Source organism: Lepeophtheirus salmonis, chromosome 1, assembly GCF_016086655.4.
Source record: "Lepeophtheirus salmonis chromosome 1, UVic_Lsal_1.4, whole genome shotgun sequence".
In the NCBI taxonomy this organism is placed as follows: domain Eukaryota; kingdom Metazoa; phylum Arthropoda; class Copepoda; order Siphonostomatoida; family Caligidae; genus Lepeophtheirus; species Lepeophtheirus salmonis.
Genome location: NC_052131.2, coordinates 50742081 through 50760486, shown reverse-complemented (window position 1 = coordinate 50760486; position 18406 = coordinate 50742081). Strand labels below are relative to the sequence as shown.

The 18406-nt window shown below is 33.9% G+C and overlaps 1 protein-coding gene across 1 annotated transcript; it reads left to right on the top strand.

Annotated features, from left to right (window-relative positions):
* The first annotated feature begins 4034 nt into the window (after window positions 1–4034).
* Window positions 4035–5641, top strand: Marc (Mitochondrial amidoxime reducing component). Its single transcript, XM_040727396.2, has 2 exons — window positions 4035–4709; window positions 4789–5641. Exons 1-2 carry the CDS (start codon window positions 4617–4619, stop codon window positions 5611–5613), a joined length of 918 nt encoding a protein of 305 aa, XP_040583330.1. The 5' UTR covers window positions 4035–4616; the 3' UTR covers window positions 5614–5641.
* The last annotated feature ends 12765 nt before the right edge of the window (window positions 5642–18406 follow it).

The following is an 18406-nucleotide window of genomic DNA, read 5'->3' as shown; positions in this document are numbered from 1 at the left end:
ACTCTGGCAACGATCTCATTTGTATTGTTTAGCACACTAGTTTATTCTGAATCAATCCTATAGAAAAACTCAATCAAGATTGGTCTTATCTACTAACACTTGCGATGTCCTCCCAACATCAAGGCCCTCAAAGCCACTATCATCCAGCACTCGGGGGACGCCATGACAGAAGACTACATCTGCAGCGGGTGTCAGGCCTTTCGCTCCCGCCTGAAATCCATCATTCCCTCTCAGGCCAGCTACATTAGTTAATAATAGAGCCCAGACAGACACCTCTTTTTTTTTAAAACCTTTATTTAGACAGCAAATGACTTAAAAAAATAAAAATTAGAATTAGCATTTTAAATCAATAAAATACAAGCATAATATTTATAGCAAATATCCTTTTAAACCAACCACTAGCTCTTTTTTTTTTTAAAGTTTTATTTGCTCTTTCAAAAAAGCACCTCCGATCGGTCTAGGGATTTTCAACTCGAACGCTCCTTATCTTGCCACCGCCGAAATTTCCTATGCAACCCCAGGTTCGCCTACAGTTATATTCTTAGCTAGGTGACCCTTTACATTTAATAAAGCATTCCCTATCGCCCGTGCTTTAAGAGTTCTTTCTTTCTTTTTGATGACATGCCCAATAGAATTATCACCATTATTATATTAACTTTATTGTCCTTCAGACCACTCAGGCTTAAACTAATAAATGATCTCATAATTTTTAATTGTGGACATTCCGAAAAAGCGTGTCTAATAGTTTTAAATAATTTACCCCAATCTTTAGATGGAGTGCTGAAAAAAAATCCTGTGGCTATTTGAAATTAAGCTGTGAATTTTTGTCCATCAGCTACTTGGGAAGTCGAGGACATAATCCTATGTATCTAATTACTAGATAGATTTAATTCCCTAATCCATCCATCACACCTTGACGACGCAGAGTCATCTTCTGAATTAGAAAAATTAATTTTCGAATGCCAAGAAACGGGCACATTGTGATGTAGCTTGGCATGTTTAATGAAAGTAAAAGTAAACTTCCTGGTAAAAAAATACAAAACAAAAGCAGACTGATAGCCATTATTACGTATTGTTAGCTGATTTTTTGTCAGACCCTAAGTCCCACCCATTTCAAAGATACATGTTCACGTAAATTCTTTAAAAACAAGGTTTATTTCCAATATTCTTATAAATAATAACCACGGTCATTCCACAATCGTAAGTGGGAGTTGAATTCCAAAGAACCCTTTGTGTTGCAGCAAGCATATGGGAAAAGTAGTCGATATATCCATATTTAAGATCAGTTCAAAGTATAAAATATTCATAGTATGGACTTGATGTTATCACATATCTTCACTCCATGTTGGGTTATATCAACCAAAACTTTCAAAGCAATTTTTGTGGTTATGTCCACAATAGATTTGATTCAACCACCCAATGGATTTTTTGGCCTATTTAAAGCTGAAATGTAATTCCAATGAAAAAGATTATCAAACCAAAAAATTTCCTCTAATATGGCGTCCTCTGCCAATATTGGTAGAGGGATAGCCTTAAACAAAACTTTTGGAATAACAATAGTTCTATTCTTTTTTTAAGGTTAAAATTGCACCAGTCTTTGATAAAATTATTAACTCTTGTTTTTAGTTCCAGCCAATATAATTCTGAGGTGCCAGAGCCCAGCCATGGAATGCCTAAAACAGTTATAATTTCTTTTATAGAATAATTTGAAACCTTTTCCCGGATGCCATAAGCCAATTGGGAGCATCGTAGTCCTTGATTTATTGATTTTCATTCCTGACTTTTTTTCCTACGTTGTAAAATAAGATAAGACAATTTCTACCATTCATTGCAATTGAGTTTCGAGTTACCTTCTATCATCTAGATGTTTTTTTGTCATAGCGGCTCCTAGATCTTCTATTGCAGCTACAAAGAGAAGGGGGCGAAGGACAACCATGCCAACAACTTTACTCAAGTAAATTGGTCTGTTTTCTTTACTTCCAACAGTTACTTTCGATGATCCCGTAGCTAGAAACGCCCTGACATTGCTAAAAAACGGCTTCTTTTGTAGTTTTTTTACCGATCTCAAAATATGAGAACGAGAAAGAGAATCGAATCCTTTTGAAAAATCAATCGCAATAATAGCTACAAAAGGCTTGTTTCTATCCCCTGCTTCAATCGCTGTCTGAATATTCCGAGAAATGTCAGATGTAGGCTCTTCAGTGAATATTAAAGTTTTATGGCAGTCCCTCCCACTTGAGTAGGACTTGGTACATGTGGGATCACCAAGAGATTTAGAAACTAAGGACAGATCTCCTTTATTTGAACCCGAGGCGGTAAAAAAATATTTAAACTGTCTTGGAAGCCAGAAGGCGCAATCATCCTTACATGACGAGGATACTTTAGCTTTGATGTGCTGAAGACATATAACATCTGGATAAAACGGTAATATCTTTTCATTAAAGCTTGGCGTGATATGCGATTCTGGCACCCTCTCTTATTTTGGATTTTTCAAATGCCCATATTCTTTTCAATATTGGTATTATTAAAACAACGATTAGCTGTAATTTTGCTATTACTCAGAGTTGAGAGAATAATTTAAAAAAGATAAACAAAATCAGTAAAAGACCACCCGTCATTTAATCGGAGCTCCTCAATTGCTTAAGACGGTTCTCTTTCTTATTTGGTGATGGAAATGTATCCGGCTTATTTCGTTTACCAACAGATTCTGAACGAAAACGCTTGGATAAAATTTGTTATTTATCAATAAGGCATTGGGGGTTTATTTAGCCTTTTTTCATTTGGGTTCTTAGAGCTACTAATTTCCTTCGCAAATATTAGATGCTAAAATATTTTTATTTTTTTTACAATTTGTCTCTGTTGGAGTTGTATTTTTGCTTATTGTAACCTCTTCTTGGTCAGTACAGGTGGTTACTCTTTCATTATCTGGAATATTTTCTTCACTAGCTATATTTCTCCTCCCATCTGAATGTACCACATATCTGTATTATCTTTAGTCCTGTCAAAAAAATAATGGAGCCATTATCAGTTTTTTTACTTGTTTCATTAATATCCATTGCATTATTTTGGGATAAAACTTCCTTAACTGACTCAAGATAATGTCCCCCATGTAAAAAACTGATGGATACAACTTTTTTGCAATGTGACCTGTTTCGTAACACTTTGCACATATAATTGACTGACCTGTGTAGCTAATCTCAGTCTTTAAACCTCTAAAACCCATAAATCCTGGAAGACCTCTTTCGTATCAATCCAAGAACAAACTTTGCGTTATTAAGGCCCTTTAATCTTCCATCAATAACAGCAGTATCTTTTGCAGTTTCTACAATTTCGCCAAAATCTTTAAATACATCATCTATCTCACTGGACTTAACATCCTCATGCGGAGAGTGAATAGTTATTTTCTTTTCAAATACAATAAGATTTCCAGACTCTTCTTTACCTTGGGCTCTTAACCCTCTTTAATTCCCCCGTCCCTGTCATTTGCTCCCCTTATTGGAAAGGTATGCTCAACGTGAGAAAACGCAATACTAATATCCAATTCTTTTTTCAGTACTATGACCACCATAAGACCAGATCCAGGACAAATATGAATTCCTTAAAGAAGGAGTATGCCTATCATTAGAGTTTCAAAAGTTACATTTTCAACTTCAGGAACAGTTGACCGTTTAGGAATGCGACCTCCATCAATGCCTGTAATATCATTAATTATCTTCCTTCTAATTGCTTTTGAAGCTAAATCTACTTTCAAAGTATTTAAATAGCCAAATTGTCCACTAGATGATTCCTTTATTATTAAAACGTCAATTTTCCGGAACTTTTTCTTATGTGAAGTGATTAACAAATAAATGCAACCTCTTAACACAAGATCGATGTGAATAAGAATATTTTTCTCATAACTATTCCAGACTGTACGATATGTATCTCTCTAAATATACACACAATATGTCTAGAGTCTCACTTATAATCAAATTCAATGCAAAACTTCATTATGATTATATATTATGGAAGAATAAAAAATCAGAGCGCCAAATAATGACTAGTCACTCTTTTTGTCTTTTCTTATCTCTCTTTTATTCTATTAATTTTGTTGAAATTCTATTTTGAATGTATAAATTATATCTTGTTGAAGTTTAAATTTGAAATTAATTAGATCTTAATGGACCAGCCGGTAATGGAAGGGGGAAAAGTTGAAAGAAATAGTGGAGTATCAAATCCTGGCTCCGAGGTAAATGATAATCCAGATGATGATATTGTTGATGACAGTGCAAGAGAAAAATACAAATTATTAAGCTAAATAAATTGACATGTTACTGATATCAAGTACGAAATCAGGCATTTGTTGATGGATATATGACGTATGGAAGGATTAGAAGTATATTGAGTTGTTATCTCAAGTCCTCAATTTATTATAATATTGTATTGATAATGATTTTGCAGTTCATATTACATCTATATACGTACTAGACATAAATCTATATGATTTTGTTGTTTACAACTTGTACTATGTTAATAAAGTGATTCCAGTTTTCAGTAACATGATGTTTGGGAACAAAAAAACAACTATAAACAACTGATTTTTCTATCACCGAAACAATTAAGAGCATTGAAAAGGGATGGCAAATATTTGGAATCACATCGGAGTCCTTGATAGAATATACATCTATCCTCTCAAGTCCGGAAAAGGGCTTCCAGTACAAAAAGCCAAGGTATCTAAATAAAAATAATTTAAATACGTAGAAAACCACGACTTATTTCATATCTCTTCCATATTTTCTTTATTTCCAGGTGGATAAATATGGTCTCACACATCAAGAAAATGAAGATAGAAGGTTTGTCTTGGTTGATTCAGTGCATGACTTTAAGGTAATGACAGGGAGAAGATACCATGGATTGGTAAAAGTGGAACTCTCCAAGAGCAACTCGAATACTTTTACACTTAAGGCTCCAGGAGTGGAACCCTTTACCGGAGTTCTTCCCTCATCTTCATCCTTAGCTATAGAAACAAATATTTTTGGGAATACATGCCGGGGATACGACTGCGGAGACGCTGCTTCCCTCTGGTTTGGAAAGTATCTTCAACTTGAGAACTTAAGCCGATGTCGTCTTCTTTATCATTGTGACAAAAAGAGTTCTCGATCCCTCATTGATTCAAAACAATTAATGACGTCACTAAGCAAGGTGGAAGACGTTCCTTTCTATGCAGATGGTTATCCCATTCTATTAACGACATCCAGGAGTGTTAAGTACCTCAATGAGGTTCTAAAAAATCAAGAAGAACAAGATTTGATCGTGGATCACAAAAGATTCAGAACCAATATTCATATACAAAATAATGTTCCTTTCGATGAAGACAATTGGACCAGGATCCGTATTGGAAGTGAGGCTTTTTTTCGAAATGATGGACCATGTAGAAGATGCAACTTTACGACAATTGATCCAGTTCATGGCCTGAAAAATGGAAAGAATCAACCTTTGAAGACCCTTTCAACATTTCGAGTAAAACGCGAATTGGGTGGAAACTCTCCTTGCTTTGGAATCAATCTTGGAGTTGACACACCTGGCTCTCTTATAGAAATTGGAGATCCTGTTTTTGTTACATATGTACAATAAATGAAATATACTTTCAATCAATCGGTAATACACTATGTACACTATTAAAATTATTCATTAATTTTGCAAAGTATGTATGGATATTATAGAGCAAAACGGGACGTTTGTGGAAAGGTGAATTCAGGAAGAATCAGGGGTTATACTGTTATTCTATGTATGTTTTTATTAATTCAGATATATCAGGTTTTGATATTATGTAAGCAATAAAAAATACATAAAAAGTTAAACTGTGCATTCAGACCACTTTCACATCTTTTAAAGAGATGTTAATCGCACAAGTTAGTAATATTATCAGCCTGTTAATTTGAGTTGATTCATGGTTTATGTTAAATCTATTTTTACTACGCAAGATGTCGCTTTTTATGATACGACAGATGACATTTTCCCTCATGATATATTCAACTTTATATTTTTTTTTCATAATTTACCGTCTACAAATTCATTGTGCGTCTGTTAGCCTTTAGGGGCTTTAGACCCACCTAAAAAAGTAAGGAATTTTTACTTCTTATTAGGAAAATGTTTCATCATTCAGGAAAATTATGTAAAAGAGCAAAAAGTTATCATTTGAATTTCTTTTACCAATTATTGAATTTTTTGTAAATAGCCGTGGATTTTTGAAATTGTTCTCGAAAAAAAATAATATGAGAAATATAATACTCCTAGGTCAATCCTCAATTCTACTTGGAGCCCGAAAAAGACTTATTCTTATAACTTCGACAGTGGATGAGTTCAAACGGCTGTGGGTCCCAGCACTTTACTTGTACAACCTGAGTATCATTTTCTGATATGAGAAGGGTTCCTTGATGTTCAGGGAAGCGTCAGCAATTATATTTAACCTGTCTCGGTGCCCAGCAGCAGTTCACCTACATAACCGGTGGACCAGTGTGTATTAAATAATATAAAGTTTTTCTAGGTCCTTAGAAACACGGCTGCAGTGGAGTTGAAACTGTTTTGGAATCAAGCACTTCACCTGTACAACCTGAGAGCTGAGGTGTATATTGGGATATTAGGAGGGCTCCTTGATATTCAAGGAAGTGGCGGCGGATAAATTTAACTTGCATCTGAGCCCAGCAGCTCACCTACCCAACTTGTGGACCAGAATATATTATAGCATATCAAAGTGTCCTATTCTAGCATGTTCCTTCATCATTCAACAGTTTTTTCCTCTGAAAATAATACAAATTGCAACGAAATTGCAGACAATAATATTGTTTTGTAATGAAATTATTCACAATCATCTTGCCTACAATGCTTCACGATGATATTACACATTACGATTTTGTCTCACAACGATAACGTTCACAACAATTTTACAAAGCAATGATATTGCCTCAACAATTTGTCATTCTTTTGATGAATAAACGAAGATGTAATTACTAATATGCACCGTTTATAACAGGACAGGTATACAATTTATTGTTGATCCCTTGTCATATTTATATTGGCCATCTTATTTTTTCATTAAATAAATTTTAGCTGTCAAATACAAGTTCTGAGCGTTTTTTAATAGATGTATTTTATTATAAAGGTTAAGCGTACACTTTAAAAAAGTCAATTTACATTTTTGTGTTTGGTGAAGCCAGTTGTGTGTTACAGCGTTTCAAAATGGAAGTAAAAGAAAGAGAAAGAAAAGGTTGAAAAGGTAGAGCAGGCGCATAAATAATGTGTGCTGTGTAAGGACCCAATACAGTATTGAATGGTTCCAAAGATTCCATTCTGGAAATATGAATTTCAAAGGTGAAGCACACCCTAGTAGGACAATTATCGAAAATGTCGATAAAACAATGTAAATCGTCGAGTTGGACCCGCATCTAAAAATTTATTTCATTACCAAAAAAAAACTGAGGATTCGCCAGAAAACCGTTTGGAGCCATTTATATCGGAAAACTATGTTCATTTTATTGGAAAAATAAAAAGTCAACTAATTATTTTCAGTTGATTTATTCAGTTGTCTTTATTATTTAATTTTTGAGTAATCCTTTCCTAAATAGATTCAATTATATTCAAACCCTGATTGAACATTTATGTGCGCTCATAAAAGACAAAGCGTAACCCTGAGGGTTTGTTGCAGAGTTATAATTCTAAGTCCATGTTGGACTCAGAGCAGAATTGAGGATTGACATCTGAGTAATTCTTTCCAATGTCCTTGATTATATCCTTTTCTCCTTCCTCCCTTGTAACAGCTGATTGTATCTGATCTAATGAAACGTCATGAGTATTATTCTTTCTGTCCTCATAAACATTGTTCAAATTGTCAGGGTTACCATGTTTATTTTCGGTTTCTTTTTTTTAACACCCCCATTCTAGGTGTTATAATTATAACTCCTACTCAGAGTAGAATTTAGGCTCGACTTTGGATTAATTACGTAATTCTTCAAACTGTCAGGCTTGCTACATTTATTTTCTGTTTATTTTATTTTTTTTACATACTGACAGGCCCGTACTAGGAAAATTGACCAATGTAGAAAATTGACTTAAAGAAAATTGCCCAAGGAGGAAAATTGTTGAAGGAAAATAGGCAAAGGCGGAATAAATAAAATTTTATCCAACGAGGCTTTGGAACAAATAAAAATTGAGATACAAGTTCACTCAGGTGAGTTTTTTTCAATCTATGCAATTTTTGAGAATCCAAAATATAATTTATGAATTTGTGAATGGAAATAAGGTTGACATTGTTATTGTCAATTTTAAACCAGATCTTTCTTTATTTTCAATCAATCTCTATTCAAAAGGTCAAACAAATAATGAAATAAAACTTTAATATTGTAAATTAAACCTTTTAATGATCAAAGTAAATTTAGCAAAATCAATTTCAAAAAACTAAATAGTCTTCGTTGATTTCAGGTTAATACAAGAGTTTCTTAATCTTAGTTTTAGTTATAATTAACTTCGTATGTTCAATGCAGTCCAAAAATTAGGCTTTTAGTAACAATATTCCGCCTCGGTCAATTTTCCTTGGACAATTAACTTAATTGATTACTGCGAGTACAAGCCATCGTGCCAATTTAGTATAATAGCGTTTTAAATGTCTCAGTATCTCCGTACCACTATAATACCGGTATATTGAACAACACTAGTTGGTATTTAATACATTTTCCCCAATGTCAAACTACTAGCATAGGGTAACCAGCCATGCTCAGGCCAAGGAGAGAGCAGGAAATCTTATTGACTTTTTTTTTTTAAACTTCTTTAATTGATCGATGGAGTTGCACTGATTATGTATACATTAAACATTATAGTAATGCAATTACTCTAACTAAGGTGGGAATCTTCTTTGAACTCCAAATACGTAATCTTCATTTCCTTCTCTAGGAATGACCGGGGCATGAACCTAACATATTGAGTTTAAGAGAATAATCTCTCGCGAGCGCATTCTCCATTGAGCTTCGTCATTCCTTTTTTTTTTTAATACTAAGCCTTCTTCAGGGTAGGAGAGCATTAAATTAGAGCGCGGGTATATTATATATTTATAAGAAATTTATTGTTATGAATTTCTATACAAAAATGTTTTTTAAACTTCAAATAACATAATAAAATATATGTTATGTATCAAAAGAATTGTCTAAATGGAAAGTCCATTTTTTAGTTTAGGAAAAAAATACCGGATCAAAATTTGCAAAGAAAATTAGAACAAACTTTCTTGCATTAATTTTGCAAAAAAAGTAGTAAATAGAATTTATCAGAATTGAAAAAAGACACATCAGCCTACGAATATTTTTTTCGTATTTCAAAAAAAAAAAAAGTTATGGATAATAATGTCGTCGAAAAAATAAGTTTCGTAAACTTTTTTGCAAATATTGCAAAAATTATCTAATAAAATGTTATACAAATTGAAATAACTTTATTGTACTCTTTGAACTTAATAAATTTGTGTACAAAATGCATTGTTTTGTGACATTTCTTCTTAAAAATTTAAATTGACGTTTGATGAAAAAAGAGAAAATAATTTAGAAAATGGCAAATATTTCAGTTAAACATCATTTTTATGTGTCATATTTAATTTTCAGACAAATTTCAACAAAGTTAATTTTATCTCCGAATCCAATACTCCATTGAAGATTCTTTTTTTTTTTTTTTTTTGCACTTGAAAAAAACAAAACGAAAGTGCAATTTTCAACGATTTCTTAGATTGCCGTTAACTTTTTTGATTATAAATAAATTTATAAAACTTTTTTATTCGTTCAGTTATTTTTTAAAACACCAATCACTTTTTGAATTAAAAGTCCACCCTCTATTTAGTCTCCTTGAGCTCCAAAAAACAACTTTTGTGTTTTGGGTATAGAATAAGACCCCTCTATATAACTCTTGCCCTCCAAATAGGCACCCCTGTCTGAGCCTGCATAGGCGCAAAAGAAGTACCAACGCAAAATTTCAGCCAGCGGTCTGGGCACCCATAAAGAATACATAATCACAAACTCTATTACAGGGTGTCCACGATAAATTGGAACTACTTTAAACTTCATCCAGATCCATAATGTGGATATTCGGGGTTAAATCATACTAATATAAAAGGTTGCGTGATGAATACACTATAACTTCCACCACAATTGTTTTGACAACAAACAATAGCCATCATGGAACAAGCAAGGAGAAACACCATCCTCCAATTGGCTCGCGCGGGACACAAGCTCTCTGCTATCTACAAGCTTCTTAACTACCCCAAGACCACGGTGTGCCGGGTCTTCAATGCCTAGAAGATTGAGGAGAATGTCTGCCGCAAGGCCCACGACATGAGAAGTGACCGAATCCGCACTCCCTGCTTCCTTGAAGGCCTCTGGAAGTCCATCAAGGCTACGTCAGGAACTTCCTTGTCCAGGTTGCCCAACAACAGTGGAGTGAGCAAGCAGCTAGTCTCCAAGGCTGTGAATGAGGACCTCGGGTACAGGTCGTACCGAATGAACAAACAACATATCCTCACAGCATCCATGAACGCCACCAGGCTCACAAACGGTAAGCGTCTCCTCAATGACCTTAAGAGCCATGAAGGAAGAATCATCTTCTTCTCCGACAAGAAGAACTGGACTGTCGACAGAAGCTACAGCGTCCAGAATGACAGGTGGCTTGCCAAGGAGAGAGAAAAGATCCCTGCGGTCTTCACCACAACGTTCCCAGCCTCCGTGATGACCCTGGGTGTCATCTGCAGCACCGGTGAGGTGAGGCCTCCTTTCTTCTTCAACCCCAAGGAAAGGGTTAACACGATAAGGTACTGCGAAGTCATGGAGGAGTTCCGCTGGGAGAGAGTTCATATTCCAACAAGACTCAGCGCCCGCACACATCGCCATGAGGACCACTAACCTCTTCAACTCCCACGACATCACTTTCTGGGATCGCAACACCTGGCCCTCCAACTCACCTGACCTCAATCCGTGTGATTACTACTGGTAGGGGAAGTTGGAGAGGGAGGTGTGCAAGGTCAGCCACAAGAGTATCGCAGCCCTGAAGGGCTCCATTACGAGGGAATGGAATGCTGTCGATTCCGCAGAAGTCATCAGGGCATGCAAATCCTTTAGGGGCAGGATGGAGAAGATGGTGGCTGCTGAGGGAGGACATGTTAAATAAATTTATTTTTTAATATCATGCCTAACTTTTTCATATAAACAAATACACACCAAATTCCATTTTTATCAAGCAGGTTGAATTTTAAGATAGTTCCAATTTGTCGTGGACACCCTGCATACTCGTATACAGATTATTCAATAATTTTTGGAAAAAGCTCACAACTGAGATAATTCAAAATTCAACCAATCCACGTCCAGAACAACACTGAAACAAAATAGCAGACAACAAAAGACAACGTATATATTTGTAAAAGGGAGGTAACACTGTTTTTAAAATTGTCTTGTGGGGATTTATCATCGAGTGATTTTGTTATATTTATTTGGATTTCCAGACACTGCAGCTGAAATACGTGACTTATAGCTAAGAAACGCCTTAGTATATTAATTTACAACTCTCACTTTGTAGGAAACTGTTGTTTAAATGTCAGCTTTGTCCCCTCGTTGCAATCCTATCAATCATCTAATTGGATAGTCATTATCACAAAATATCCAAGAAGCGAAGGAATTGTTTGAGTTTAATTACAGAGACACAATTAGAACTATTGCTCTATTGCAAGAGAGTTATAATAGGTATGATACACATAATAATCATTATTTATGGACCAAGAAAAATACATTTCCAAGAATGTTCACTTAATTGTATTAAAGACAATACATAATGGAGGCCTTTAGCAAAAAAATAATAAGTTTATTGGAGTACAACGTGGAATGTCTTTGTTATTTATTTATTTTATGTACCAATGGTTCTCAAATGGGGGTACGTGTACCCCTTAGAGTACTTAGAGGCACTCCAGGTGGTATTTGAGATTTTGAAAGACTATTTTAAATGTGGTACATAACTCAGGGGCGTATAAGGGAGCAGGCTGGAAGGGATGTAGCTCCCAAATTCAGGAATTTTTGCTCTTTACTATAAAACTTAATATTTGAATTTTTTACCAAGGAATTTAATATTTGAATTGTTTCTCAAAAAAATTTAATTTTTGAATTTTTTTCCCAGAAAATTTTAATATTTGAAATTTAATTTAATCTTCGTTAGAGCCTAGGATCTTTACAAAATAACTAATAATTGAAATTGAAATTAAATAGTTTTTGCAAAAAATTTAAGTTTTTCTGGACAGCTGTGCATTTTGATTTCTTTTTCCAAAAAAAACATAATGTTTGAGAGTAGATATGGATTTTGAAAACAAAATTTTAAAAAAATTATTTTTTGGAATAGCTATGGATTTATACAAATTTTTTCTAAAAATTTTTATTTTTTGAAATTAGCTATTGATTTATGAAATTTTTATCGAAAAATTGAATATTTTGTAGTTTTTTTTTTTGAAAAATAAAATTATGAAATTTTTGCCAAAAAATTTCAATTTTTTGATTTTTTTTCGAAAAAAAATCCATAAGCCAAGCAGCCCTCCCCTCCAAAGTATAATCCTGGGAACGCTTCTGTTACTAAAACTAAAAATGATTTGTGCTTGTAAGGGGTTACGTGGGTTAAATGAATATTTTACGAGTGGTACACACTAAAAAAAGGGGGGAGTATAGGGGGGAGTATCCACCATTGTTCTGAGTTGTTCGTCGACAAACAGACAAACCTTGCTTTAACAATATAAAAGATAACTCCTCAACAAATCCAGTGTTATTTTCCGTTCTTCACGGGCATACTCACCTTTAGCTACTCACTCAATACTTAAATGTTATCTCCTCAAGAATAAAATATATGATATGATGGTTAGTGATGAAAATCGTGTGTATTTTGGGCATGCTAAAAAAATAAACCAAAACCAACATGGTAACCCGGAGGAGAGCAACTTAGCAGTCATGATGTTTCATTAGATCAGCTATAATCAGCTGTGACTTGGGAGGAGGGGAAGAAGGAAATGAACAAGGAAATTGGAGAGAATTACACCGATGTCGATCCTAAATTTTACTCAGAGTCCAAGAAGGAATTACAATTATAACTCCTCCGTAACAAATCCTCAAGGTTTCTTTCTGCCTTTAATGAGAACACACGAATGTTAAATCAGGCTTTGAATATAATTGAATCTATGTAGGTAAGGATGTTCACTACTCCAAAGTTAAATAATAATGACAACTGCTAAGGAAATAAAAATTAATTCTTCAAATCACCAATAATAAAAATCCCGGGCCAGCTAAAAAATACAAACTATTTGGCTTCAATACTTTGAAAGTAATGCTCATTGTTAGTCATTGTTATTCATGGGCACAACCACACTTCAGTAGTTCAATATTTAGACGTCATCTTCTTTAGAGTGAAAGAATAATCACAAGAGATTGAGTTTTTTTTTTAGGATTATGTGATGAGCCAAGAAGTTATTTAGTCTCTAGAGCGCTCCCTGACTGTGATTTACCTACACACACACACAACACTTTGCTAAACCTCATCAAACGTCACGTTTATTATGTTTTATGTTATGTGGGATTTCTGTAAGAGCGCAAGGAGAAGATGGGAGAAAGAAATACTGTAGTACTGAATTAAGACCCTTTTTTAATATCCGCCCCCTTTTATTTGATTTTATAGGTAGAAATTGAATTGCAGCTTACAATAGAAGAACATTCACCATTCAAAATAGTATTAGTATAGGAAATATTTTGAAAATTTGTTTTAAATTCATATTATATATTTATTTTATTATGTGATATCAATTTACACCAAAGATGGGCAAGAATTCTTCATTTAGAGGGAGATATTAACAGACCCACAAATTATTTAAAAAAAAAAAAAAAAAAACACGCTTCAACAATTTATCCTTTTCCACCTAAATAAAAAATGGTTTTTTTCTTTACACACATCCCTTCTTTAATTATATAGTTACTTTATTATTTACTTATTTGGCAAAGCTAAAGTGTTAGCAGGAGCGTCGGCAGGATTATATTTGGGGGGGGGTCGTTTTTTCATTTTTTTTTTTCGAACAAAAATAATATATTTGGGAAATTAACTCAAAAAATTATTATTTTTGGAAACAATAAGAAAAAATTTTTTTTTTTTAAATATTAAAAATTAAAATGTTTTGTACAAAAATTTGACAAATTAAGCTTCAGGGAACAAAAATTCTCAATTGCCTATAAAACATTAAATTTTTTTGAAAAAAATTTAAAAATTCACACTTGTTCACCGAAAATTTAAAAAAATCAAAAATTAAATTTTTTGAAAATAAATTTCAAATATAAAATTATCTAGTAAAAACAAGATTTCTTAATTAAGCAGTACCTCCAGCCCACCCTCTGCGGATGTCTCTGGATATTTTTAGAAGAAAAACGCAAATATGGCAAATTTCGACCAAAAATCTTTTTTTTTTTTTTTTAATTTAAATGCCCTGTATCTAGTGTTGTGTTGGTTATTATGGAAGACCTAGGACTGAGGTTCAGTCCCACTTTTTCGTCTTAAAAAAAGGAAAACTTGATCCCACGTTACGTCATAGAATTGTTTTTCCTTATAATTAATTTTATACAGTTAGATTTTAGAAAACTGTCCCACACTGTACTGGTCTTAATATGAACTTGTTGGTTAAAATGAGTCCTCATCTGACACGCAAACAAACCTTTATAGATACGTAAGCTGCTATATATATATATTTCTGGCCTAATAATGAAAATGCGAATATTTATCATCAAAAATGGTTTTATTATTTTTCAAAGTATTATCAAGCATGATTTATACATTTGAGTATGTGCTCAAACTAATTGTCGAAGTTCTTTTTCAACTCCAATTGAGACACCTCCAAGACATGGTTTTTAAACGCTTCAACAGCATCTTCTGGCGACGATAATCGTTCACAACATATTTTTCTTGATGTGCAGGAATAAAAAGAAGTCATTGGGTACCAAGTCAAGGCTATACGGAAGATGACCCATGAATTCAACGTTTTGGCCAGTCAAAAAAGGCCCTGGTTGGAACCGATGTGTGAGAGCTCGCATTGTCATGGTGAACAATGATTTGTTTTCTCTTGTTCGTTTTTCGAATTTCTCCACAGACTTCAGGCAAACAAATTTCGATGTACTACTCAGAATTGACCGTCCTACGATACTCAAGTGGAACAGTCGCCACATGGCCAGTTTTGCTGAAGAAACAGGCGACAATTTGCTTCGAAGTGCTTCTTCTACGAACAACTTTCGTTGGATTTGGCTCGTCTTCGAAGACCCACACGGTCGATTGTTTTTTTTTTTTTCGGGTTCATACGCATAGATCCATGATTCGTCACCTGTGACAATCTTATAAACGTCTTTTGAAGTACCGTAGCGTATTTTGTCAACATTTTTTTGCACCAATCAACACGAGCCTTCTTTTGATCGATTGTTAAATTGTGCGGGATCCCACAAGAACAATTTTTTTTTTACTGCCAGGTGTAGATGCAATATCGAATGTATGCTGGTGGAAGAAATGCCCAAGGTTGCCTCTATCTCACCGCATGTCACATGACGATCTTGCATTATTACTTCACGCACAGCATCAATCTTCTTTGGCACAACGGCCGTTTTTGGACGACCTTCACGGAATTCGTCTTTGAGCGAGCATCGGCCACGATTGAATTCATTAAACCAGTTTTTCACAGTACTATAGGATGGTGCTTCATCGCCATACAAAGATATAAGTTCATTAATTCACTCTTGTGGTGATAATCCACGTCGAAAGTTGTAAAAAATGATCGCACGAAAATGTTCACGACTTAATTCCATTTTTTTGCCCAATTAATTTTTTCAAGTCACAGAAAACAACACAAATGATGGTCGTAAGTCCAAACATTCTGAGTACGATTATGCTACAAAATCGTCAAACTTACCAAAGGAAATCTCAAATTGCACCTGGCAACACTTAATGTAGACTAGGCCAAGAATATATATAGCAGCCTACGTATAGATAACATTTTTTTTACAAGACTATCCTTCTTAACAATGAAATTATTATTATAATTTTATGATGCGATATTTAAAAAAAATAAGTTGAGACTTTCAACTATCATGATATATTTTAAAACTTTGTTGACTCATTATTCTTGGAACTATGAGCTTTGTTCTCATTTAAACAAAGATTAATGGAGTTCTAAAATTATAAATATATTTATTTTAAACGCGTAGCAATCAGACTGTAGAGGTAGAGGAAAGGTGGGCGTGGTTTCATTTTAGAGGTGAAGTTCTCATGTTTATTTTAGAAATACATTAAGTGGAATAGCTCATGAACGTGCGTTTGGTGTTGGGTCTTGCTGGCCTGGGACACCAGATATCTGGCCAACAGATACTATAATCCAGGGGATTCAGATTTGGAGATTTAGAAGCCAAGATTTTACCAAAAAAAAGGAAATGATGGTTGGCTTTTTAAAAAAATTTCCTATCGGGAGTGGTACTTTTTTTGCTTGTAAAAAGATATTAGCCTCTTTAATGAACCTTGATACAGTGGACACTTATACATTGACATCCATGGTCCTCTCCGTCATATAGGGATCCGGCTGCTCTTTAAAGATTTTGACTACTGCTTTAGTAGTCAATTTTCTTGGTGGCTTCTCCAACATTGCCCGTCTTATCAAGGCGCTTCTACATATGCCTTTGAGCAATCACTGCCTTTGCAGACATTCCGGCGGTTATTAGTTCGCCATCAACAAGGTTAATAGAAATACAATATTAGCCCATCATAAAATCGTGCTAGCTAAAATTTTCACTTTGATGTATCGTACCGAGTACTGGGCAAAACATCAGTCGTACACATGTTATGGTATAACCTTGTATTTCTATAAACGTTGTCCATCAAAATATGGCAATGCACACATTGGAATTGCTTACTACGTAGATGGTGGTCCCGGAGATGCCCAACTGCTTGGAGTGTGGAAATAGGAATTTGTCGATCTCGCTCAACTGTCATTTTCACGACTCGTACGTAAGCTAGGGACCTCAGATTTGTTTAGTTTTCTAACTAATTGGTTATGCTTTAGTATATGCTTTTAAAAGAAGCTTCAAAACTTTGTTTATGGTACAACTTTATAAACTTTATGTTCTTCCGATTTTAATGTATGAATCTAGAATTCTACTTGATTAAGTCCTTAGAAAAGGTGCAACCCTGGTTTGTATTGTTTTTTTTCCCCGTCATTGGGAGATAACGAGAAATACAATTGCAAAATCAAAAGACTTGGCCCTCATCACTTTGTATCATAGACGTACAATTAAAGATATCATTACGCTCCACTGAATTTTAAACCAAAAAGATAAACCTATCTCCTCCAACCTGGATATTCAATTAAGGCTATCACTTCCACAAAACGAGACTCTCAACTCTCAATACCATCCACCTACAAAAATCAAAGATTGACATCTTTAAGTATAGTTCCTTTTACAGATCGACAAGTCTTTGGAACCTTTTTACAATTGCCAGGGAAGTGAGGCTGACCTTAAGCAATTTTTAGTATATTCTGTTTTGGTGTGATACGTCATATATATGATTGACATTTATGGTTTACTTTATTATGGTGTTTTTTTTTCGATACACTGTAACATTATTTTCGAAAAAAACACATATTTGTATTTGAAATTATTCACTTTTATTAAGAATGATATGTTTTATATTTTATAAGTATTAAATATAAGTCGACCTTTATAGGCTCTGTTAATGACTCTGGTCGACATAAAATAAAATAAAAAATCGAAATATGAACTAGTTGCAATCCCTCAACCTTCATTAATTAGTATGTAAGTGTTCAGATTTCAAAGGACCACACGAAAAATTAAAAATCTTTAAAACTAGTAAAATCTCAAACATCTATTTTAGCTTACAATTATTTATCATTAACTCTTAGTATTTTCATAATAGCCATTACTCAAAATATACAGCTTCGATCATAAGTAATCATTTCAAAGACTATCAATAATGGAGTAATAAGTATAGAAGGTAATTAAATATGTTAGATAAAATTGATAAATTAATTTTTAAAAGTTTCAGCTAGAAAAAATAAGTAATAGAACCCGATTTTCACTACATATATTCAAGTTTACCTTAAAGCTTTCTAATTCATTTTAAAAAGTAGGAAAAAGCTAAATATATTAATATTTACATAGGAGCACCATCTTGAAGAGTTTGTAAACAGTACTTGACATATGTATTTTATTTTTTCACTTTGAGTAGTAAATCTATACAGAATTGCACCTTCTCTGAAGGAAAGGCAAAAGTAGAGAAGGTCAAATATAATAATGTTGGATGATGATATTTGTAAGCCGTACAAAAAAGTTGAGGATATTTC